Source organism: Diabrotica undecimpunctata, chromosome 5 (genome assembly GCF_040954645.1).
Source record: "Diabrotica undecimpunctata isolate CICGRU chromosome 5, icDiaUnde3, whole genome shotgun sequence".
NCBI lineage: Eukaryota > Metazoa > Arthropoda > Insecta > Coleoptera > Chrysomelidae > Diabrotica > Diabrotica undecimpunctata.
This window is the reverse complement of record NC_092807.1, coordinates 12,288,262-12,315,205: the sequence shown is the minus strand read 5'-3', so window position 1 is coordinate 12,315,205 and position 26,944 is coordinate 12,288,262. Positions and strand designations below refer to the sequence as shown.

At 33.2% G+C, this 26,944-nt stretch overlaps 1 protein-coding gene across 4 annotated transcripts in view; it reads left to right on the top strand.

Moving 5' to 3' along the window:
* The window catches only part of LOC140441059 (uncharacterized), a 130,662-nt gene that overhangs the window by 80,999 nt on the left and 22,719 nt on the right, over positions 1–26,944 (top strand). For all 4 annotated transcript variants that reach the window (XM_072531483.1, XM_072531480.1, XM_072531484.1 and 1 more), the window contains 6 exons: positions 780–1,039; positions 15,831–16,009; positions 18,464–18,647; positions 23,549–23,689; positions 23,760–23,993; positions 24,137–24,305. In XM_072531483.1, coding sequence (XP_072387584.1) covers positions 780–1,039; positions 15,831–16,009; positions 18,464–18,647; positions 23,549–23,689; positions 23,760–23,993; positions 24,137–24,305 — 1,167 coding nt within the window. The remainder of the gene's footprint in view (positions 1–779; positions 1,040–15,830; positions 16,010–18,463; positions 18,648–23,548; positions 23,690–23,759; positions 23,994–24,136; positions 24,306–26,944) is intronic.

Sequence of the window (26,944 nt, the reverse complement as noted above, 5' to 3'; positions counted from 1 at the left end):
TATAAATTTAAAGAAATCCTAATACTAACATTTTTAGCCTAAAAATATTTTAAATTGACGGTATAAACATATCGAGAGAGATATTTACGTTGTTGTTATTGATTTTGAAATTGCTTCAGAAAATGTGAATAATTTTATTTGTTTCTATGCTTGTATATGTTTATATGCTTTATTATTCTATCTAATGTTGCATGTGTTCTTTTTCTATCAACTATTTATATTTAGAGTACCTCTATTTATATTTAGAATATTTAGTGCAGTACTGTGTATATGTATTTCATTATCTTTACTATCTTGGGCTATGTGGGCTACACGATTCTATGCTGGGATCATACATGGGCATTTTTTCGATTGTTGTATTCATATTATCATCATCATGCTCTTTGCCTTTATCCCTTTGGGGGCCCGGATTCCTTAATTATATTACTCCATAAGTGTCTATCTTGGGTCATATCTCATTTCCGCCACATGCATTCGTTGTTCCTTTTTTTTAACTGCCCAAAATTCAGTTCCGTACATCATAGCTGGTCTTATGGCTGTTTTATAGAATTTTCCCTTTAACTTTCAAAGTTTAGTTTCTAAGTTCAACTTAGTTTAAAATAAGTTTATTGACGTCAATAAACTTATTTTAAACTTATTACTATTAAAATAGTAAGTAGCTTCAGATTTATATGTGATTCATGCTGAGTCAAATGGTTCCTTAAAAATATCCCTCGGCTTTGTAGTCCATACGTACTAAATCATATGTAAGTATTTTTAAAAGCAAAATAACGTTACAGCTGGAGTCCAATTAAAGAAGATTAAAAAAGCAGAACCCAAAGAACCTCAGGAAAATGGGGCGAAAGAAAGTTTCTTTCAGAAACCAGCGCTGAAACCGGTTCCACAGAGGGAAAAATCTCCTCCTAAAAAGGATCACAAAATTCACAATCTTCCGACTTTACAAAAAGCTTCAGAAAGAGTCTTGAAGAGTCCTCCTAGGAAGCCGTCTTTAGCTAGAAGTGATACGTTAACGTCCGACGATGAAGTTGAAATTGACAAGGTGAGTGTTTGTTACGCAACATAGCAAAATATGTATAAGTTGATCAATTTTCGAAGATCATGAAAATGTAAAAATATATTACAAATACATAGACATATTACAACTTTGTACTTATTTGATTCTTTTTTATATTCATTTCCATATTTCAAGTGAGAGAAGATGTCTCGTTTACGAGGTTGCTACCAGTTTTTTTACTTATATGTAATATATTAACAGACGTATGGTTTGATTGAAAGTGATCACAAATTATTGAACGCCAGAATATTCGTACTATATACTCTTTATAGTATAATTTTGTGTAGTTGTGTTATCATTCTTTTTGACTTTAATTTTTTACTAGGTCCAATTTCCTAACCTCATTTCTTCATAATTTTCTATCGTTGGTATCAATATCAATCATAACAGATCATACCATATCAATTGTCTTTATTCTTTCACTTGCTCTAGGTATTCGTTTCGTAAGTCATCTAATTTCACTATTTGGTATTTGCTCTAGTTTAAATATTGGACACGCTCTTCGGAGAAAATCCATTTCTACCGAGTCTTCTTTTTTCTTTGTTTTTTTACCGTCATATTCCAGCATTCTGATCCATATGTCAATATTGACTCTACAATTCCTCTTTAGATTATCAATTTTGTACTAGTGGAAATTTGATTGGACCAAAGTAAAGAATTCATAATACATATACACTTTTGTCCCTGTTGAGTTCTGCGTCGGACATCACACTCATATGAACCATTGTCAGATATAATCCTGCCTAAACATTTGTATTCTTCTTAGATCTTAATTTTCCTTTGCAATTCGTAAATGTTCCTGTTTTGGTTACATTAACTTTCATTCCTAATTGTTCGTATTCATCTTTAAGTTTCCTTAGCATGGAATCTATATATTCTTCGCAGTTTGCTATTATTAATTGAACATCAGCGAAGAATAATGTAGTCAGGTAGCTCTCGCCGATTTTGATTCCCATACTGAACATTTTTGTCTCCATTTCTGTAATGCCCCTTAAATCTAAATTTTAAATAAAGTAGGGGATAGGCAACATCCATGTTTAAGACCAGGTGTTACTCGAAATAGTTCTGAAAAGTAATTTTTCGTCTTAACAATACTCGGCCGATTCTTATAGATGTTGGGTAGAGCTCCGATATACGTTTTCTTTAGGTCCATTCTTGTCACAACTTTAAATAGAGATTTTTAAAGTACTATGTCGTAGGCCTTTTCAAGATCTATGAAAATAAGATTGGCAAGATTTCTGGGAACGCGTTTCTCTATTACTTGTAGAGTAAAAATATTGTCCATACAGGACCGTCCTGCCTAGAAGCCGCACTGTTCTTCTATTTCTTGTTACTCCGCCTCTATTCGCTTTTTAAGGATTTCGCTGTTTAATCTTCTCATAAAACTAGTAACGTTAATGAATTTACAATCCCATAGCATTTCCAACAGTGTCTAGTCCATGTTTTACTAGTTCAATGGGAATGTTTCCACGCCCTGAAGCTTTACCGTTTTTCATTTCTCATATTTCTTTTTTAATTTCATTTTTACTTATTAACTGTACCGCTTCTTCGGTATTAATGTTAACTTCGTCAATTTCTGCCAGAAATTTTTTTCTGTTTTCTTCCAGCAGTTTCTTATAATGAATCTCCCACTTCTAGTTCTTGATTAGATCTATATTTTCTGTTTCCTTTCTTTCTTTTCGTACAATCTTAATAAATTTCCAGGTTTAAGTTACTCTAATACTTCCATGATATCCCTCTACATTATCACAATCTCGCCCATAGAGTTCGTTTTCTTTGTATAACACCATTCTTTTGGTTTCTCGGTTCAGTGATACATACGTTTTTTTTGTCTTCTGGATATTTTGTTCGGAACCAAGTCATATATGCATTTGTCTTTTAATGTGGTATTTCCTTTATCTTATCTGTGATCCATTCGGGACTTTCTTTTCTGCTTTTGTCCAAATATCCCAAAACTTCCCTTGCTGCTTAGCTCTTCTGCTGTTTCTATTTCATCTACAGTTCCTACCATTGCAGCCAGTCTTGTCTTGTAGAGGAATTTTGTAGATTTCTCTATTAAGCTATGGATATTATATTTTATGGCTTTAGGTTTGGATTCGGTGCTATTTTCGTTATAGGTTGGTATGGTATTCTTTTTATAGTTAATAGGAACTTTAGCTACCGACATGTGATGGTCAGACCCACATTCTGCACTACGATAGGCCCTTACGTCATTTGTTTTTAGTTTTATTTTTTGTGGCTGGATCAGATAGTCAATAATTGGTTGTGGTTTTTTCTTTAGTTGTATTAATGTAAAGCTAACGGGATAAGATGGTAAAATTTGCACGCGGCTGGGTTTGTATTTAGGATTATGTACTCGAAAGTACGAAAGTACATATTTAAAAACTGATTTACCAAAATTTAGCTCCCTATGTGACCTCAAGGGTCCCCTAGGGAAACAAATGTGTTTTTTCGAAAAAAAAAAGGAAAAAAAATTTCTGAGCGATTCTTTACCTTAAAAAATTTCAAAAAATTCATGCACATATATTTTAATGCCCAAAAACACTCAGATTTTTTTCAGATTTTTGGATTAAAATTGAGCTCAGGAAAAATATTTGATTTTTTGAAAATTTTTTTAGATTATGTAGATAATTTTTGTCAAACTTCTAAATAATCATTTTTCGTGTATTTTTTCATTCTTTTGAACAACGGAGTTAGAGTTGTCATTTTCGCTCCGAAAAATCCTCAAAGCTCAACATTTTTTGCGATAGGGGACCTATGGGGCCATTTAGGGAGCTAAAAATTTGGCTAAAGAGGTTTCTGAATATATACTTTCGAGCTCCTAATCTCAAATAACAATCTAGCCGAGTGCATATTTTATATTTTACCATCTTATCCCGCTAAAGCCTTTACGGATTTCTTTGTGAGGGAAAAAATCATTCATAACCTTTAAGTCCAATCTTTGGCATATATCTAAGAGTCATTTACCATTGTTGTTTACTCTTTGTTCATTACATTTCCCCACTATGGAATTACTTTTGGATCCGACGCTGTTTGCAGCCGGCCACTCTGGATCAGACGCTGCGTGATTCTATACAAACCCTAAAATCCGGAGTCGCCACTTCCACCATCCTCGCCGTACCGAAGGTCTCTCTCTCCGTCGTGACTGCCGTTGTGGTCTTCATCCGTAACCCTGGACTAGGGAGCCTAAGCAGGTACTAGTTTCCCGGGTCAGGAAACACCTGGAATCTGTGGGGGGCAGGGAATGATTCATTTTTTCCTGATAGGACTATCCAAGGAATTCCAAGGAGTTCCTACCCACTACCCATAATGGAATTACATTTCCTTAATTCCGGCTGTTACAGTTATACCGCGGATACTCGGTCGTCAGAGCCTCGTTTGTGACAACAGGGTTCACCAACGTGAAGGTGAGGTTGACATTTGAGTAGGAGATGCTGTTTGAGACGCATCACTACCCCAATAAAAGAAATAAGGAGATAAAACGAAGAATGGCAGTAGAACAAGACATACTCAGCTACATCAAAGAAAAATGTTTAATTTGATATGGACATGTGAGAAGAACAGATCATACAAGGTGGATAGCAAAGATTTCGGATTGGAGCCCAATAGGAAGGAGGAAAAGAGGAAGACCCCGAAGATCGTGGAGGGATGAAGTGGACGAGGCCATGGAAAGACGAGACCTTAGAGATGGAGAATGGCAGAACAGAAAGGACTGGAGACGTTGGCTGAAAGAAGGAAGGCGGCGACAGCTGTAAAAATCCTTATATAGATAGATAGATAGGAATTACTTTTTTTCTTCCGACTCTGACGTTAAAGTCTCACAGTATGCAAATTTATTTGTTCTGATTTATATTTCTTAGGAAGTCCCTTAGTTATTAGTTAAATTCATCTTTTGTCATTTATAAAGACAACTGTTTGCCAATTTCCATAAATGTCCATTGTTATGATTTGCTCGTCTACTTATTCCCAGCTTTTAATGTTTTTAGTTAGTTTCTTGTGAACAGTAATAGAAACTCCTGTTTTTTGCTTTCACATCTTTTTCTTGTAATTAAACTTGCATTTTACTGAATCTGGTGTCTAATAGAGCTACCCATCACAATAACAACTTCAAAAATAATTTCCTGTCTAAATTATTTTTTCTTTGTAATTTTCTCTACTATTTTAAGTAAAATATGAGTTAAAAAATTGCAATTAGATACATTTTTTCTTGCTGAAAATGCATCTAATTTTATGCACCATCTTCATAACAACTTCAAAAATAATTTCCCGTCTGGCTTACTTTTCTCTTTGCAATTTCCTTGACCTTATTCAAGTGAATCACGATTGAAAATGAAATGATTTGCGTTGCAATTATCCAATCAATCACCTCTTGAGCATTTTCAGTTGCCAAAGTCTCTAAATTTAAACAAATCCACTCGATGGCAGTGTAGTGTGAGCGATCGCGTGGATCATTTTTTGTAAAATCAAGTTCTATTCTGAATCTGAATTAGCTGTACGAGTTATTAGTATTTCAGGTAAGTCCCTAAGTTATTTAGTTGTAAATAAGACAAGAAAAAATAATATAATCAATTTATTTCTAATAAAATTATTGTTGTACTAAAACGGTTATTAAACGTTGAAGTCAATACAGCAATGTAATAAACTTGCCATAAATTTGATCTGTTATAAGGTTTCGTAATAGGCATTTTCGATTATTATTAGAACAGTTCCAATAAATCGTCTTTTACTGCACAGTGAACACACATTTCTGTATAGCGTAGTAACAAAACGTTTTATTACACTGTTGTCGTGAGAAGATTGAGAAGATTCGGGAAGAACCCGAAGGGGCGTTTCGTGGCCGATTGAGCTCCATGGCATTTTTTAACTGATTTTTATATTTTGACTAGCTAAATCCAAATCTTTAACATGATAATCCGATTTTTTAAGCAGGAATTTGTTATTAACAATTTAATTTCTCAAATGCGTATAACTAATAAACTAATAAAGATATATCCTTTTTTTAAATCGATTTTTGTTTATAAAAAAAAAACAAACCAAATAAACTTTGAAACGTTAAAATCGGTGTATCAGATGCTGAGATATTGCAAATGTATTTGTGTAAAATATCAAATTATGGACTATAAGACATTTTAGCTTATATAGTAGACTCCCTCTATAACGAGAACTGAAATGCAGACTAATTACCTCGTTATAAGCCGATCTCGTTATATCAAACAACAATAATACTGTGCATACATATGATGTAGTTTTCTAAAATATTAACTTCCTATAGTGAAGCCATTCGGAGCAATATAAGATACTAAATATTGTTTGAATGGCATTTTTGAAAAAAAAGTTGTTTACTTTTATTGTCAATGATATACATTAAAAAAATCTGTATTCTGTATCTGTATAAAGCGTATTTTCAAGGATAACATAAACTATTGCTTCAGCAATTGGAAGAAGTCTGTCATTTTCAACTGCTTTAAATTGTCCAGTATTCTATCTATTATATTTTCTAAAGATGTGAAACAGTTTTATTTTTTTAAGAAGAACTTTTCTTAGGAACCATTGGTAAACATTCACTCCATCAAAATACCAACGAAAATGGAGAATTACTTATCATCAACTTTGCCAGTAGAAAAAACATGGTCATAAGTTCGACTTTTTTCCCACACCCCGACATACACAAAGCGACATGGATTATGCCTGCAGGAACAACCGCTAACCAAATTGATCATGTCTTGATAGACAAACGGGCCGCAACAAGCATACAAGATGTGAAAATCCAAAGAGGAGCATGTTGCGGATCTGACCATCTCCTAGTACAGATAAAATACAGATGCAGAATTCCGAGAAACAGGAGGGAAAGACAGGAACAAAGAACAGAACAGCTAGATATACAAAAATTGAAACAACAAGATGTCAAACAGAACTATGAAAGAGAAATAACACAAACACTGACAGACACAGGCAGTCTAGGTACCGAAGAACATTGGGAAGAAATCAAAACAAAAGTTATTGACGCAGCAAGAAAAATCATAGGCAAGAAAAAGAAAGATACAAAAAGGGAATGGTTCAATGACGAGTGTAATAAGGCCATACAGAAAAGAAATGAAGAACACAAGAAATATATGGAAAGAAGAACCAGAAAAAGAAGGGCAAGTTACCAAGATGCAAGACGGAGGGCAGATAAAATATGCCGAACAGAGAAAAGAAGATACGAAAACGGCAATATACAGAAAATGGAAGAAAATCTTCAAAGCAACAATATAAGACAGGCGTACAGATATCTAAGCAATTTAAGAGAAGGATACAAACCCCGAACAAATCTATGCAGAAATCAAGAAGGGCAAATAACCAGTGATCCAAAAGAAATAAAATCATTCTGGAAAACCTATTTCCAAACTCTTTTAGGGACACAAGAAAATGAAGAGCATATGGACATGCATCACAATGAGGGAGACACCGAAAATATAGAACCCCCAACGATGGAAGAGGTAAAACAGGCAATACGAGCACAAAAGAACAATAAGGCTCCAGGTATTGACAACGTCCCACCTGAGCTATATAAATTAGGTGGCGATCACCTAGTAGGACAAATGCATGTGCTCATGAACAAGATTTGGAATGATGAAAAGATCCCTAATGATTGGAAAACCGGGATTATATGCCCAATTTATAAAAATGGGGATAAACTGAAATGCGAAAATTATCGCGGCATAACCCTCTTGTGCACGGCGTACAAAATTTTTACTTACATACTAAACAAACGACTCCAACAACTAACTAAAAATATTGTCGGGGAATATCAAACCGGTTTCCGACAAGGAAGATCTACAACTGACCAACTATTCACAGTAAAACAAATCTTAAACAAATCGTGGGAATACGACATTGACGTCCACAACATATTCATAGATTTCAAACAAGCCTACGACTCAATTAATAGGAACAAGTTATATCAAATATTGCATAGCTTTAATATCCCCCAAAAATACATCCGACTGGTAAAAACAACAATGGATTCGTCAATAGCAACTGTCAGAGTCCAAAATGAGCTCACTGAAAAGTTTACGATAGCCCAAGGATTAAATCAAGGAGACGGGCTGGCACCGACACTATTCAACCTGACCTTGGAATATGTGATAAAACAGCTGAATGTAGGAAGAGGTAATCTCCTTACAAATAAATCAATACAGATTGCCGCCTATGCCGATGATATCAGCATCATGTCTCGCAGAACAGAAGAGGCGGCAGAAATATATTCACAATTAAAATCAAAGGCAAAAGAGACCGGACTAGAAATAAATATTCAAAAGACAAAAAAGTTAACACAGGCAAGAGCTAGTAGAAACAGACGCACAGTGGAATTAGATGACCATATTGAAACGGTAGAAAGTTTCACATATTTAGGAGTTACATTAAACACGGATGGAACAGAAGAACCAGAAATCCAAAGAAGAATAGTAAAGGGAAACAAAGCTTTTTTGCACTCGATCATGTGTTTCGCTCCAAAAACACACACTGGAGATCGAAAATCAGGGTCTACAAAACTATTATCAGACCAATAGTGTGTTATGGATGCGAGACATGGGTGATGACAGAAGAGACAAAAAGAAAATTGGAAGTCTTCCAAAGAAAAGTCCTAAGAAAGATATTTGGACCTATTAACGAAAACGGAATATGGAGATCCAGGTATAACCATGAACTCTACCAACTGTTCAAAGAGACACCGATCTCAGAATTCGTTAAACTTCACAAACTTCGCTGGGCTGGTCATGTAGTAAGAATGGAGACAAAAAGATTGCCGAAAAGAGCTCTTGATAGTAAAATGCATGGCGCAAGACCAAAAGGAAGGCCACGGAAAAGATGGGAGGATGAAGTGGCAGCGGACGCGCAAAATTTGCTAGACGTGAGAACCTCGAGAAGATCGGCGCGGGACCGACAAGGTTGGAGGCATAGTTTGGAGGAGGCCAAGGCCCGATTTGGGCTGTAGCGCCATTGGAGAGAGAGAAACAGTTTTATGCTTTTTCATTTGCGTTTTGTCTTTGGATAAAGTTTCTGACAACGTTTAAAACACTTTCCACATCTTGTCTATGAGGACCTATATTATTAGGTGCGAATGGTCAACTCCCTACAATGACACTTGTGAATCATAAATTGTAAATTTTCCAGTAATGGAGGCCATACACGTCAGGGTTTGCATTATGGTTTTAACCTTGCATGCATAACCGACAGGTATAACCGAGTTCCATATTACACATAAACGTTAGGGTTTGCATGCACAGTTTTGCCATTAACTGTTCTGTTAAGCTACGTGACGGTGTGTGCAGGACGCCTACAGTACTTTGTGCGGTATATACCTACCAAATTACAATGGAGGACAACGATGTGATAGCTGTACTTGGCTTAAGACTTATTCTTCAGAAAAGAAAAAAAAAGAGAGATCGCACTGAATGGTCTAAACGCTGGTTATTAAAAAGAAAACATTTCTTCCACGTAAATTTAATAAATGAATTGAGATTTAAAACAACAGATTACAACAATTATTTACGAATTAATGAAAAACTTTATTTAAAAAACTATTATCTTTGATTACTTCGTTAATACAAAGACAAGATACTGTTATGAAGAAACCAATAGCAGCACATGAGAGACTATCAGTAACATTAAGATTTCTTGCAAAAGGAAGAACATACAAGTGTCTCATATATTCTGCTATTATATCACCTCAGGCTTTGGGCCGAATAATACCTGAAACATGTGATGCTATGAGAACTATGGCAGGCAAGCTCGCCGGACTCCACACACGCTAGTGTATGCTCGCAGGCAAGCAAAACCGAGCGGCATAAAATATGAATTTTCATATTTGCCCGGTTGCATGTACATGCACCGATAACTGTATAGTTTTATCATATACACGCTAAAGCTTGCCTGTCGGTTATGTATGCAAGGTTAAACCCATCATGCCAACTCTAACGTGTATGACCTCCATAAGAATCATAAATTGTAAGAAGTTTATTGCGGGCGGCAGTTAAAAAGGGTATTTATTTATAGCCACAGCCGGGCCAAAAACGTAAAAAAAAACGTTTTTGGATCTTATTTTCTCTTGTTATAACCAAATTTGTTTCGCTATAGAGGGTTATAGTTCAATAGAAATTTCACGGGACATCTAATGTATCTCGTTATAAGCGAAACTTCGTAATAACCGTGTTCGTTATAGAGGGAGTATACTATAATTTTGCTTCTGCTTAATGTAAAAAGGTTTAAAGCACTCCATTTTAAAACTTTGATTACAAGCTCGAAAATGAATTTTGAAAAATTACATTTTATCAATTTTTGACGACGTTACATCAGTTTAAAGTATAGAATTTAGGTGTAAAAAACCATCAAATTTGTTTATAACGATTTTTTGCTGATATAAGATCAAAAAATTTAGTATCATGTTAATGGGGACTATAGTACAATGAAAAATGAACATTTTGAGCTGTACTAAACTCATTTTGATGGAGTTTTCCCTAAAATACAGTAATTTGAATTGAATTGACCCAGCTGATGTTTAACTCGCACCCGTCACGTCACTATATATAGTGACGTTATCTCGGACGCAGATCTGCTTCTTCAACTCCAATAAAATGGTAGGGTTCTGACATCCGTTCCATAACCAAATTTTTTAATGTGTTTTTTGTGAAGTCCAGTGTAGAGTCCTTTGTTCCTTGTTCTTGAATGTACTATTCATATTTACCCATATTTTTCTAATATTCTTTTTTGACCTTTTATTAAAGTTAAATTTAAATTGTCTAGATTTAAAAAAAGATATTCCACCTAAAAGGTTTCCGAGTCACAGGCCCATCATATTTTCATGCCATACTTATCTGGCTTTGAAGGCATATACTGCTTGAAAGGACACCTACCTCGATACGGAACAAGTTGCTCATCTACCGTTATGTTTTTTCCTGGTAAATAGTATTTCTGAAAGTTTTGGTTGACTCAATTGCACACATCGCGTATTGCTGCTAATTTGTCGTTCCTTCTACGTTCAGACCTCGTGTCCTTATCGTCAAATCGAACAAATCTTAGCAAATTTTTGAATCGTTTTAACTCCATGGTAGCTTTAAATATAGTAGGTCGATAAAACTTCATCCAAAGAATATCTACATTATGGATGTTGGCACTCAGGTGCCCTGCAATTAGTAGTAGTCCAATAAAGGCATATAGCTCTGTAGAATCGCAATATTTCCAGTTCTCTATCCCCAGGACATTTTCAGCTTCTTTATTTGTACTCTTCACTATTTTGTTCTCAATTTTTTCGTCCACAAAAAAACAAAAGTAATCAACAGGATCATCTACACTTTGGCCAGGGGCTAATACTACTTTGTGCACTTTGCTTTTTAGTATGTCGCAGGATCGCATACGTCCTGTCGGTTGTGGTTGACTGTTCCAGTTAATTCCATCCTTAGTTTCAAAAATTACACACTCTAAAATCTGGGAACTTGTAGCTATACATTTTTCTTCATTATCACTCAATACTACTTGCTGATTATTCTCTTCACTTGCTTCCGAAAGATGATCTTCAATTTCAGAGTCACTTTCAATGCCACCTACTTCAGGAGATTCTTCATAATCGGAATCCAATAAATGATTAGCAACATCTTGCAGATCTGCAGCTGATATGGTTTTCGGGACATTTTATTCGCACTATCTACTTTCACTGTAATTCAATATTGTAATGTATACACCCTGTAACAGTTATATCAAGTACGTTATCTTCCACCTCTACAGGGTAGAAGTTTATGACTAACTTCTTAATAGGTATAAGATATAACCTAGAATAAGTATTCTTATATATATTTCATGTACACGTGTTTGAGAAAACAATAATAACGTCTTTAATTTAGTGATGATCATTTATTTCAATAGATGCGGATACCACAAATATAATTTTAGGAGCTAGTTGTCGACACTAACATCGATATCAAACGACTGGGAGCAGATGCATTATTTATTTCAAAATATGTATAGGTACATAACTAACAATATTGCATTCCAACAATGATTACCAGTTTTTAAAATTTATTTAGGATAGATATAACACCTATTATAAGCATCTATTTGATGTTCACATCAAAGAATTGTTTAGGTATGTTGTTTGTTACAAGTTTAGACTTTATTATTGGATTTCCGGAATCATAAAAGTCGTTTAGATAATCCACAAAAAACATTACCTGACTGCCAGATTAACTTCTGTAACAAAGATTTAGACTTTAGGTATATGTACAAATAGGGTCCGACCGGCCCGTGTTGCCCCTTTACGTGACAAAATTCTTTCGACGCAATAATTTCAAAAATGATAATGAATATTTTAAATAGCTCATGACTATATTGAAGGAAACATCTTCTTCTTTGTGTGCCGTGCTTGTATTCAAGCGTTGGCTATCGTCATATTGACAAGCTGATGAAATGATTCTCGGTCGGCAGCTAGATGAAACAGTTCCTCGACCGTTCGACCTGTCCATTGTCTAATGTTACGCAGCCAGGACAGTTGTTTTCTTCCGACCCAACGTTTTCCTTCGATTTTGCCCTGAATGATTAACCGGAGTAAGCGATATTTAGGTCCTCTCATTATATGACCGAAGTATTGGACCTTTCTCATTTTGATGATGTTAATCAATTCTCGCTCTTTGTGCACGGTCTCTAGCACGCGTTCGTTAGATATGTGTGCTGTCCACGGGATTCTGAGCATGCGACGGTAACACGATAACTCAAACGCTTCTAATTTGTTAAGATTTTTTATTTTTGTTGTCCAGGTTTCACATCCATAGAACAAAGTGGACCAGACGTAGCACTTCAATACTCTTAGACGTGTGGTCAACGACAGACTTCTACTGCATAATACAGAACGCCAGTTAATAAAGTTTTTCCGTGCGAGTTCTATTCTGGTCGAAATTTCCTCGTCACTTTCAACCCTGCAGTCAATCCAGCTACCCAGATATCTAAAGTGTTCCACCCTTTCCAGGATTTTGTTATCTAATCTTAGTACTGAGTCTTCGATATTAATTTTTCCGACCACCATCCATTTTGTTTTTTTTTCGTTGATTGTTAAGCCCTTTTCAGTGCATTCGTTGTTTACAGCATTCAACAGGGTTTGAAGATCTTGTTTGAAGGAAACATACTTCTAAACAAATTCAGTGATGCATAAAATTCAATTAATTTTTTTTTGTCAGTTTATGAAAAAAGAATTGAGGTCTCAGGCCTGTTGGACCCACCTTGCCCGGATAAGGGTTAAAAAAGAAAAGAAAAACAGGAATCAGCAATTTTCCGCTTATCACATGATCTCTCCTAGTAGGATACTTTATATTTACAGGAATCAGCAATTTTCCGCTTATCACATGATCTCTCCTAGTAGATACTTTATATTTAACCATACCTCTGAATATGGCTTTGTAAACCGAAAGCGCTTAGCTAGGAATGAATTAAAATCTTTTACACACTTCAAGTAGTATTCTTCCCCTTTTCCAACTTTTTATTTTTTATATAAATTACAACAGGAACATACCTGAAAGCAAGTGAAGCAATAAAGAAGTGACGGTATCAGAAATACGTGTAGTATAGACAATATAAATAAATAGGTGCAATTTTGAAAACAATAATGACATACTTACATTAGTCGAATGGCAGAAAATGGACACACAGAAATAGATATCACATTAACCTTATAGCACATTGTACCATAGATTTATATTTCTCATCAACATGTATTTTTTTTCAAACGAATTTGATACATTTGCCTACTGAAATCTGAAATTTCATAATTTAAATTTTGTCTTAATAATTTTTAATATACATACCAAAGAATATAGACGCTTCTAAGCGTCTATATTCTTTGTACATACGTTACTTCTCCTGGATAGTAGGCAACTTTATTATCATATTAGTGAAATAGGTGTTGTGGCGATAATTTAATTGATCAAAATGAATATGAATATACAATTAATTTTATACTCCCAGTGACAGTTGTTATAAAGATAAATTGATGATATTTATTATAGAAATTCTTGTTATCGGTTTGATTTGTTACTAAAATCTCACTTAAACCGGAATAAACTAAAATAACGCTTTACTATAGAATTCATGCTATATTACAAATTTATAAATATAAAATTAAGTTTATAGTGATAATTAAATCATATTAGATGGACTGTTTAAGTTATCGTTAATGAATCCCATTGAGTAGCTAAAGCAAAATGAAAAATAAAAAAACCAACAAAGACCAAAGAAAAGTTTGAAGAAAACGAGAATGCACTATCTGACGGAATTATACTGGATTAAATGGATAACAGAGAAATAAACTCTCATTCGATTGCTGAAATGAAAGAAGCAGTTATTAGACCAAAAAAAAAGTCGTCAAGAGTAGACAACACGGGGTCAGAATTAATAAAAGAAGGCGGAAATTAATATTAAATACCATTACTTTACAGAACAATAGATATGAGAGACTTACAGAATGTAACCAAAGAATATTACCGCATGTTTACCAACTGTAGTCTCAGACGAATCATAAATATTTGATAGCCTGAGACCATTTCAAACGAAGAACCGTGATACAGAAAAAACTAGTACTGCAATGCAGATGATAAGAGACGGGAAGTAGAGGTGGCACGAGCACACTATTAGGAAATCATATGCTGCTATTGAAAAGAAAACTCTGAGCTGAAATGACCAGGAAGCGAGAAGGCGAAATAGACCCCGAGAAACCTGGAGGAGGACTATTAACAAGGAAGCACTGATCATTAAGACGAGCTGATAAACCTAGTTAGAAATAGAGATAGATGGTAGAAAGTTCTGAGTATTCCATGCTCATCAGGAAGTTAAAGAAAATTAATCAACCTCTTATTAAAAAACACAATCCCATGTGCCATTTTAAGGTTATTAAATAGGTCTATAGAGGTAAATATACGACAACATCATGTCTACAGAACCAAAAATCGGTCTGCTATTGAGTCACTTTCCTTATTCTTCAGTATCAGCTATCAGTGAATTACTAAAGAGCTAATATGAATAGCTGTCGTAACAAAACAGAAAGATCTACCACGATTTACAAGACTTATGCACAGATTGTCTCTCTAAAAGGAGTTGTTACTTAAAGTCTATTTTGAGGCTACGCCTTCGGACCAGTAACCCATGTTGAGAGCTTAAGTTGCCATGAAATGAATCTGCTTAAAATTTACACATCCTACATAGTTATCAGCAACCATGTATCAACGCAACCAATTAAATAACGTTTAAAGGGTTTTCATCCATATATTTAGTAGTTTAAAACATGCATACCTAGTAGCAGTACTGCAGATGGAATATTTATTCCGAAAACGTTCTGTGACTTAGCTCGTGAGGGTTTTATAAAAATAAATATACCTTTTATAAAGTTTTTTTTAATAAAAAAAAAATTTATTACTTCTCAAAAATATCTAAAAAACATTTATAAAATTAAAATATTTTGCCTATTAAAGTTTTTTGAGTTTATTTATGTAGCATCTGTCTAAACTTATAGCTCCTAAAAAACTGTTCCATAGGTTTTGTAGATTTGATTTCTAGTAATAAACAAAAGCTTAGTATGATTGCAACATAATATATTGGAATTTTACTTTCTATCCATAGTTGTAATACTTTATTAAGAATTTATTCTTTACATTTTTATTACAATAAATATTTATTTACTATTTATTTGCAAATTCAATATAAACTGTAGTAATCTTTGTACGTATAAGTATGTTTATACACTATATTTTCGTTTCAGGAAGTACCCACGAAACGAAATGCTCTCGTAAGGGAGGCGTCTATGAGAAGACTCTCACAGTCTAATATACCACCACCACCTCCACCACCAGGAATGCCTCCTCCTCCTCCGGCCATGCCGGGTGCAATGCCCAAAAAACCACTGACTGACAAACAAGTTGCAAGGTTAAGTAAATTAAAGTAAGTAGATTTTTTGTAATTTAATTGGTTTGGGGGTGTAACCTAGGTGAGTGTCACATCAATTTTAGAGTACACCAAACCCTGGCTACATATCTCACAAAACCTCTCCACTTATACGTCCCTACAACCGCACAGACAACATATGTGTAAGATTTTAATGAAAATATTGATTTTCAAGTGAAAATTGCCAACCAAGAGCAAATAATAAACCAAATGACAGCAAAAATTGAAACCCTTAGACAACAAGTGACACAACTCATCATTAGAAATGGTACAACTGTAAAAAAATCATCTTTCAAATGCAAATGACTTTGCTTAACACAAACACAAAGCTTGCCAAGAACTAAAAGGACCTATTAAAAATAAAAAGAATAATATCTTTTAACGAACGCTTGGTATACATGACAAGTAGAGCAAAAAGTTGCACTTGTTAAAATATGCAAATTCCACGAATTCATAAAAGTAATAGCTATGCACTGATAAGGAAAAAACTAGTACTTTCAGAGCTGGAATTCATCAAACTTCATATAGACCCATTAACCTACTACCAGTCCTTGGAAAACTTTTACAAAGACTGCTTATAAGTCAACTGAATCCTTAACAGAAGAAAACCAATTTGACTTTAGAATAAAGTATAAACGATTCAGCAGAAACATGAAATTATGGACTAAATAAATAAAATATAAGCAGAAAAGTTCTGCAAACTGCTTGTTTAGATGTGAGTCAAGCCTTTGATAAGGTCTGATATGATAGTCTACTTTTTAAGTTAAAATAATAACTCCCTCACACACTGTACATTATACCACATTAAAGAAAAAGATTTTATCTTAAAGTATGAACATATAACAACAGAAATCTTTCTGGTATAAGTAAATCAGTAAATGTAACCCAATCCTTACCAACAGAAACCTAAGTCAAACAAGATTAAGAACACTCAAATGTTATAGATGGTCTATTTTCCTTATGGATGCAAAACATTGACGTAAAAGGCCGACACAATAAATAAAATAGACACGTTTGAGATGCGGTGCTACCGGAGAATGCTGAATAATTCACACTATAACTAGCTAACTTGGATATGTAATGAGAGACAGTAAATGCATATTCCTTGCCTGATTATTAAGGAAAACTAGAAAGTAAGATATGGATTGGTCGTATAAGGCTCTGATGGTTGCGGAATTTAGAGCTTGGAACGAGCTGGTTTTAGAGCAACTTTTCCGTGTAGCAAATTAATAAGAAAGGTGTAGTCACATTCTCATGGGCAGAGCCAACCAACGCTTCAATAAAGGTACAGCACCGCAAGAAGAAAATAGTTTGTTTTTGTTTGTTTTAAGGATATATTTTGCATTTGTTTCTTTGATAATAATAAGTTGTTTTTGTACGTACTCCTGTAGGGAGCCATTTTTTACTTTTGAGTTTTTCTATGCGTTCTAAGATGTCTCTATCTCTTCTAATTGAGAACCCATTGGGTGAATTCTTTAGTTTCTTCCTTGACAACTACCAGCTCCATAGTGTTTTACTATAATTTACAATATTTTATCAAATTCAATGCTTTTTTCAGAAAAAATGGAAGCTATATATAAAACGGAAAGTGTGTGTCTATCTATCGTCTTTTTCTAGGATTCATAACCCTGGATAGGTCTTTGCCTGTTTGGCTATTTTCTTCCATTCAGACCTCTTGTGCCGTTTCACTCTGGGGAAGGGCACAATCAGAAATTTCTAACATTAAGCCTTTTAAGGTCACATCTAGATCACTCAATCTTCTCGTTTTGTATTTTATTTTCTTCCATCTTCTTATTGGTTTCCACTATAACATTTGCCTTATTTTTATTCCTTCTACTCTCTAGATATGACCCAGTCATGCCTTTGTTTGATTTTTTACATACATTATCGTACAATATTGTGTTCATCGTTCAATTAATCAATTTATTGGTTCTTTCGGACTCTTTAAATACCATCTTGTTGTTGTACCGGGCCACATACATTTCTCAGTATATTTCTTTCAAATATTGTAAGTTGACATACACGTTTTTTTATCATTACACAGGTCTTGCATCCATACGCTACTGCGGTCCTAGCTAGTGTTCTGTCAATGATCATTTTAGTTTTTGTGTCTAATAATTTAAATATCATCAATATTTTATTGTTATAGTAGGTATAAAAAAATACGATTTTTACTGGGAATATGTGGTTTAATTTTGTGACTTATGGGATTAATTTCCTTTATCACTATATACTTGTAGTGACTTTTATTATTGGTGTTTATTTGGTATATTCTATGGACTTTAAGTACCTATTACCGCCTCAAGAATTCTGTTTATCAACTTAGTTGATGTACCTTTTGCCTTACCTCATTAATGTAAAATAGGGAAATCATTTCTCCCCGTTGAACGTAGATATAACATATCGCTAAAAATATGGAAGCTATTTAACTAAGCATATTTTTATTTTCAGGGCTAGACCGAAACATAGGCCAGACTGGAATAACTTGCTAGCTGAAATCGAGTCTAAAAAAGCGTTAAAACATGTTGTTTGTAATGACAGATCTAGTCCTCTTTTACCAGAAGCAAAGACAGCTGATGAACACATGATATATAAAAGCGAAGAGCCTAACGTCCATAATGAATTGCTTAAACAGGTGAGAAACTTTTTATCGTATTTATTAAACAGGTACTTACATAAAATTTCTATAGATATAGAAGTGTCAATATCGATTTTAGATTATAGTAAAATTCATTAACCGATGCAGAAAGATGTAAACATTACCACGTGTAGGCCTGCAACAGGGCCGCATTTGGGATTATCTTTTTGTTTAGTCAGAATATGTATTATTTTATAAAATACGAAATTTATATTTTAATTTTGCAAAAGTGCTCGACAAAGAACCTGATTGTTTTAGTTGATATCCGATAATAGGAACCATTTATACAGGGCGAAAAACCCAAGAATTTTTTTTTTTGCCAACAATTTTATGTACAGAGTGCCTGCAAAAAATATAAGTTTTATTTTTAATTTTTACTATACTTAGTTGTTTGTACAATTCTAAAAAGTTTCATAATAATAATAACAAAAAAAATACTTATTACTCAATTATGTTGAAATAATATAATATATATATATATATATATATATATATATATATATATATATATATATAATTATATAATTATTAATATGTCGTGACTCGTCACTGTTAAATTATCTAAATCTGAAAATTTTGGGGAATGCATATGTAGGTACTATAAATATGTCATCAGAACAAAACGTAAAGTCTATAAGCTCTTATCTTTTGAAGATATTCTCTTCGCCACATCACAATGTCGTCTCTATCTAGTAAAAGAGCGTTTCTTCCCCTACGTTTGTATTGAAAATTAAGTTTTTCAATATTCGGTAAAATGTGGTTTTCGAAAAATTTGGCAAATCAGGGTCATAGTTCACCTTCTTTAAAACCTTATCAACGGTGGGTATTTCGTTGCTCATAAAAAAATTATGAACCAGTCTTCTAATGGCATTTTTGTCAAAATCATCAATTTTGTCAAACTTCTTTTTCCGGGTCAGACATACTTTTGGTCCAGCGAATTGATGATTCGTTTTGTATTCCTTTATCACCGTAAACACACTTCTATCACAAACTCCAACTTTATTAGCTACTTTTTTCACAATATCTTCAACCACCAACCCGGGAGTTTCTTGTCTTTCACATTTAAAAACATTTAAAATGATTTCTTTAATTTCAACGCTAAGAGGGCTTCTTTTACTTCGTTTTCGAGGAGGACTCCATGTATTTTCAACCAATTCATCAGCAGAATCAGTGGATGACATTTTTGGTTTCAATATCAGTTATTGAAATCCGTGGTTATTGTTACAGTAATCACAATCACGTATAGATAGGGTCGTTATACAAATTAAAATATATTTACTTAAATAGTTTTAAATCGCACAACAAATAATTGCTATTTCAACATTAACAGCATAAATATAATTTATTGTCAAGATGACTAAAAATATACTCACAAATCGATTCAAATTACAAAATTTCAATACCGAAATATAATACCTACTTAAATCGTGTCCGAACCTGTATGAGTTCCGACGACGTCGGCAGTAACGAAATAAAGATGGACATTTCGGTTAATTTTTAAATATTCTTGAAGAACTGTTACTGCATGTATGCATAAAATATTCATTAATTTTATGAATCGGATTATTTTTTTACTTACTATGTATTCAGTGATAAAAATAATTTATATACTATGCAATAAACACTAATAGTTGAGAAAATAAAAAAATTAATAAAGTGTCATAATTATACTGTTACTTATCGGAACGAGTTAGACTCATTTGGAACATCTTTAACAATCATCTGTTAAATTTATCTTTGTTTATACGCCCTGCATCGCTTAATGAAAGTAGGTATAGTTACTGAGGGTTTTTACCCCCGAATTCTTTATAACTGAATCGATTCATTTGAAATTTTGTGTGTTGGTAAATAATTACTCAAGGAACAAAAGTTATATAGTGACGATGTGCACTTCCACCCTGGGGGTGTTTGCCACCCCTTTTCGAGGGTGGAAATTTTTTTACTCAAAATAACCAAGCTATTCGATAGAAGGACAAATTTCAAAAAAAAATTTAGTAAACATTTTTTTCACTAGATAAATACTTTTTGAGTTATTCGCTGTTGAAAAGTGTCATTTTTCGTTAAAAAAAACATGTTTTAAAACTAAAATTAAAGCTCATAAAAAAACAAAAAGATTGGCTTTCCAATAAATATTTTCAGTTCAATATTAACTGAGTTGTGGCTATTCAAAGGTTTGTTTTTGTTTTTGTCTTTCAATACGAGTATTTAACGTTAAATAACGGAAAACGGGTACATTTTTCGACAAAACTCATATAATATTTTTAAAAGAGCTTGAAAAGATCTTTAAAATGAGTGGTGGTAAAAGTCCTTTGCACCAACTGTACGTGAGATACGATCAAAAAAACGATGGGTTTCTCAAATTTTTGTAAAAAAAAAACGCAATAAAACTAACGTCATGTTCACTAGGATTGAAATAAATTGTTTTCCTTATAGAATTCACTTTATTTTAGTGTTTTTTGTATGATCCAAAAGTTTAGCTACTTTAGAATACCCAGTTTTTGAAAAAAGTATGATTACATTTTTTTTTGTAAATATTAAAAAAAATTTTTTTTTTATAATAACTTCAAACCTATAAAAGATACGTAAAAAATGACAGAATACAAAAAAAAGGTTTTTTTTAACAAAAATTTTCGTTTGTCAATTTTTTTTGTAGCTTAAAAAATAACGGAGATATAGTTGGTTGAAGTTTGCTTTATAGCGCATGAACCACTGGTCTCCGACCCTTTGACCCTTCACCCTTTAAACATGTAGGACTTTAGAATGTTTTAACATTCCTATACTTATTGCCCGTTAAATTACCTGTAAAATCGTTTTTTTATGCATGTTGTAGCATCAAAATTAACCGAGTTATTGTAAAAAAACCAATAGTACTTTTTAGAATAAATTTTGGAGCATGGAAAAATGTTATAATTTGGAGCATTGGAGATTGCGATGGAACTAACCATTTACCAGCTCCAGAGGAACTGCTGAAAATGATTTTTTGCAATTGTACAAAAGGTTGCGGATCAGCGTGTGGCTGTCGGAGGCTGGCATTATTTTGCAATGCGGAAACATGCGGAACATGCTGTAGTGACAATTGCCAAAATTGTCCTCCAGTAAACGAAGACCAATTGGACGGTGAAAATTATGATTCCGATGATGAATAGATATTCATTTATTTTATACCTCGTTTTATATAAATATTATTTATTTTTAGTTTTTTGGAAAATAAAAAAATTGTAATATATTATAAACTAAATTTTTTCTATTGGTTGTGAGGGTTGAAATGTTGAAATTATAATGAAAAGTTATTTTATATGCAAAAAATTAATTTTCGTTAAATAAAATGCACTCAAGAAATGTTTCAAACCGATAAAAATATTTTTTAATTAATTTTTGTCATAAGGGTGGTTGTAAGGGTTGAAAATTTCCAATAAATAAAATATTATTGTATAGCTAGGGTATTAATTTTTATTTGTATTTAAATACATAATTGAAATGTCTCAAGCTGCTTTTACGACTTTTTTTTCATATTATTTTTATAAAAAGTATTAGCTTTTAAAGGTTTTTAAAGGGTTTTAAGGTTTGAAAATTGTGAATAATTAATTTTCATATTAGAGAACACATTACAATATTTACCTTATGCGAATAAATAAGATTTAAGTGCATAAAATAATTAAATCCGTGTTTTTCTCAGTTTCTTCAATAAGGGGTAGTTTTCACCCCTTGAAAACAAAAAGCGCACCTAGAGCGTATATAACTTTTGAAGTGGAGGTTAAGATAAGCTTAATTTGAAATTTTCAAAGAAATCGATGCAGTTATAAAAAAAATCGGTTGCCTGTAAAGTCGGTTTTACGGGCGAAGATTTTACGTGACAACGTCTTTTTCTCGGTAGAATATTTATTGATATGAATATTATTAAATTGCACAATAGGAACAAGGAATTGAATGAAAATAAGAATTGTACAAATTTTAACTATAGAAATATATTTTGTTTACTAAAACATTGTACATGTAAACTTAAACTTAACTAATTTCTATTTGAGTAATTTTGTTGAGGATAGGACGATGATAGGAGAAATATGAAATGAAAGGAAGTGTTTCTGCTGTAATGTGTCTTGAACGCCAAGAACGCTCGAGAAAGACAGAGACACAAGCACGGAAGCACGCACCGATTCAACGCGCCTAATTCTCTAGTGCTGCGCGCGCAGCGGACCGATCATGTTTGAGTGGGAGAGAGACGCAAGGCATTCGCCGGTTCGGCGGGCCTCTCTCTCGTTCGGTGACTCACTGTAACAGACGTGAGCGGGCGTTACACTTTTTCATGAATGACTCCGAGCCACAATCTAATTTAAGACGTTGTCACGTCAAAATTCGGAGGTATTAACATATTTTAAGCCTCAGTAACTGGACTATTTGTTTTTTGGGAATAGGCCACATTGATTGTATTTGACGTTGGGATTTCCAATTTGAAAATGATTTTCTTAAAGCAAAATGATAAAAATTGATATGACCTGTACTAAGTTGTAACTTGTTTTTGTCAAGTGGCGGTAAATGAATTCAAAATATGCCAATTAAGTTTGTATTTTGAGAACGATTTCCGAAGTGGAAATTGAAACTTCAATAAACTTACTTTAACATTTAATTGTAGCTTATTCCCATTTAAATAGTAATTACTTCAAAATGCCAAAAGAAAATAGCTTCAGAACAATATTAAGAAACCTTTTATTTTATTTAGAATGGCAATTAAAAGATAATACCGAAAAATAAATGGTAAATTACAACTTTATAATATTTTGTTACTTATTTAAAGGAGAGACTAAATAATACTTCTATATCTCTACCAATGGCACCCATATTTAATTTAAAGTGTGACAGTTATTTACATATTAAATTTTCAGCTTTTTTTAATGTTTTAGATTGAAAAAGGTATATGTCTCAAGAAGGTCAAAACTAACGATAGAAGTAAACCTGTTCTTGACGGTTTGAGGAAGTTTAGAAGACAAATGACAATAGAAGAACAGATTCAAAAGTCAATGTCAATGGCTAGTATAACTCCAGTAAGTTATATAACGATTTATTTTTTAAAATATAAATTATAGGGTATATTAATGACAATTACCGTTACAGGAAGAAATTGCGACAGACGAAATAGATGAAATGGACGATATAGACAAAGTCCGAGATGATCTTCAGAGTACCAAACAAATGTTGGCTTTAGAACTGAGAAATAAAGAAGCCCAAGAGAGAGAAAATAAGAGATTACTGGCTAGGATCCAAAACCTCCAAGCGGAACTGGAGAAAGAGAAAAGCGTTAACAAGGACGGTGGTAACACTGCTGCCCACAGCGCTGCAGACGAAAAGGTAAATCTATTCCCATGTTTGTGAAAATCAACTAGAGGTTATTCATATTTACACAATCAAATCAAATTGCTACAAAAACCAACAAACTATATACCTACAAATGATTTTGGTGACGAAGTCTATAAATGAATTATATTTTATAGGTAATTATTGGGTTGAAGAAAGAAGCTGAACAGGCAAGAAAAACTTCTCAAGATCTGGAAAAGAAGTATACGACTGCTGCAGAGGAACTAGATGCGACTAAAGCAAAAATGGAAGAACTGAGACGTCAGAATCAAGCTCTCGAGAAAAGAGTGCAGGAAGCGATGATGGGTAAGTTTTATGTTCTTATAAATATAAATTAATACCTATTTATCAACGAAAACATCTGTAGATGTATTTTACTGTATACAGGGTGAGTCATGAGGAACTTTACATACTTCTACCATATGTAGAGTCCCTCAGGGTGCATATCATGTGGCCACTAAAAAATGTCAACTCCTCTTCTTTATTAATTAATAGGGTGAATTGTGTAATTGACCATTTATTTCATTTTACTGTAGTGTTTATACGGCTCATTTGATTTTTTAAATTTTTGCATGATACAGTACACTACTATCAAGCATTCGACTGGTATTAGCTAAACTAAAAAATTCCAGGACTGGCTTTGGAAAAATTAATTTAGGGATTCGTATTAAATATTATACCCTGTATATATTTTTTTTAAATGCAATAAGTGATTTTCAAACTACATAAATAGCCAATTAAAACGACATATGCGACAATGTTGTCGCACTTTTATTAAATTTTTAGTGAACGATCAAATCTTACCAAAAATAGAACAACCATAATGAAGTATCAAATTATAAGGTAATTAATTTAAACAAATGTTATAAATTTCAAACATTTTAATTGAAATGATAAACTGAGTCACTGCACAACAAAAAACAGTAACTACTAACAATAACGAAGAACAATTTAAAAAAAAAACTAAAAATATGTACATAGTTATGATAAACCCATAAATTAGAACTGGAAAAGATACAATAATGGTAACAAAATAAAAATAATTCAAAATAGATTTTCGAAATGGAACCCTGCAGCCTGTACACATTTTTGTTGCCGAATTGTTAATTGACGTATTGAATTACGGATACTCTGGGGATCGTTTCTAATAGTATTACAACAATGTATAATTCTATCAATTAATTGTTGTCGGTTATTAATATTCACTGCGTAAACTAGTTGCTTCAATCGTCCCCAAATATGGTAATCAACGGGATTGAAATCAGGGGATCTTGAAGGACACGAAATAGGACCTGCACGTCCTATCCACCTGTTGCCATAAACATTATTGAGATGTCTCACTGCCAGTAAAAAGTGTGGGGGTGTCCCCATCATGCTGAAAATACATCCCTCGGATGGCAACGTTCGCGTTGGCAAGCAAATTCGGCAAAATATTTTGTAGAAAGTTCAAATAGACCTGCCCTGTTAAAGGACCATAAAAAAAGTGAGGACCTACTAATTGGTTATTTATGACACCAATCCACACGTTAACCGAAAACCTTAACTGAGAACGACGTTCTCGAATAGCATGGGGATTTTCTTCTGCCCACACATGTGAATTTCGTGAATTATTTATCCCGTCTCTGGTAAATTGGGCTTCATCTGTAAATAGTGTCCTGTATAGCGTTGGTCGATTATTGTTAATCCATCTACAAAATTCCAACCTATCGATCTCATCTCCAGCATGTAGTCGCTGAACCATTTGAATGTGATATGGGTATAGATTATTTTTTTGTAAGACTCTACTTACTTTTGATTGAGTAACATTGAGTTCTCGACTTACTTGTCTAGTGCTTATTGTAGGGTTCATAGTAACGGCGTCCATAATGTCATCTTCCTGCGCTTCATCTACATGTCGCTCTGTTGTTCCACTAGGAAAAGTGCCATTTTCTCGCAAATAATTAAAAACTGACCCAAATGTTGGATGACTGGGAGTTCGACGATTAGGAAATCTCCTGCGATATTCTCTACTAGCAGCCCTACCATTCCCATTACAGAATCCATAAACAAATATTATGTCTGCATATTCTGTGGTCGAAAACTGATGTGGCATTTTGAACGAAAGGAACAAAAGCTCTACCAAAACTAACACAATGTACTTAACGTAGATATGACAGAAGAAATATTTATTCTTGTACACATAAATAACAATTGATAATGACAATAATGACAATGGGTATAAAATATCAAGAAACGTCAAACGGTCAACGCCAACCTTCATTTTAAACTTTTTTAGATTTATTTTTATTTAGTACAGTTGATGCAATGTATTATTATTTGACATAAAATTTTAATCATTTACAATCAACAAAAACTAACACATACAAGAGGTTTGACTTTTTAATCAATTTAATTTATTATTTATCGAAAATAATGCCCCAATACGATCTATGAGTAAAAATTTAAAATTGAAAAACAATTGATTCTATCGTAGAGATAATACAAAGTGACAGTAAAGATGTTAATTTTCTACGTATTAGATTATGTTGTAGGAACTCATTTTAATTAAAATGTTTGAAATTTATAACATTTGTTTAAATTAATACCTTATAATTTGATACTTCATTATGGTTGTTCTATTTTTGGTAAGATTTGATCGTTCACTAAAAATTTAATAAAAGTGCGACAACATTGTCGCCTATGTCGTTTTCATTGGCTATTTATGTAGTTTGAAAATCACTTATTGCATTTTAAAAAAAATTTATGCAGGGTGTAATATTTAATACGAATCCCTAAATTAATTTTTCCAAAGCCAGTCCTGGAATTTTTTAGTTTAGCTATTACCAGTCGAATGCTTGATAGTAGTGTACTGTATCATGCAAAAATTTAAAAAATCAAATGACCCGTATAAACACTACAGTAAAATGAAATAAATGGTCAATTACACAAATCACCCTGTTAATTAA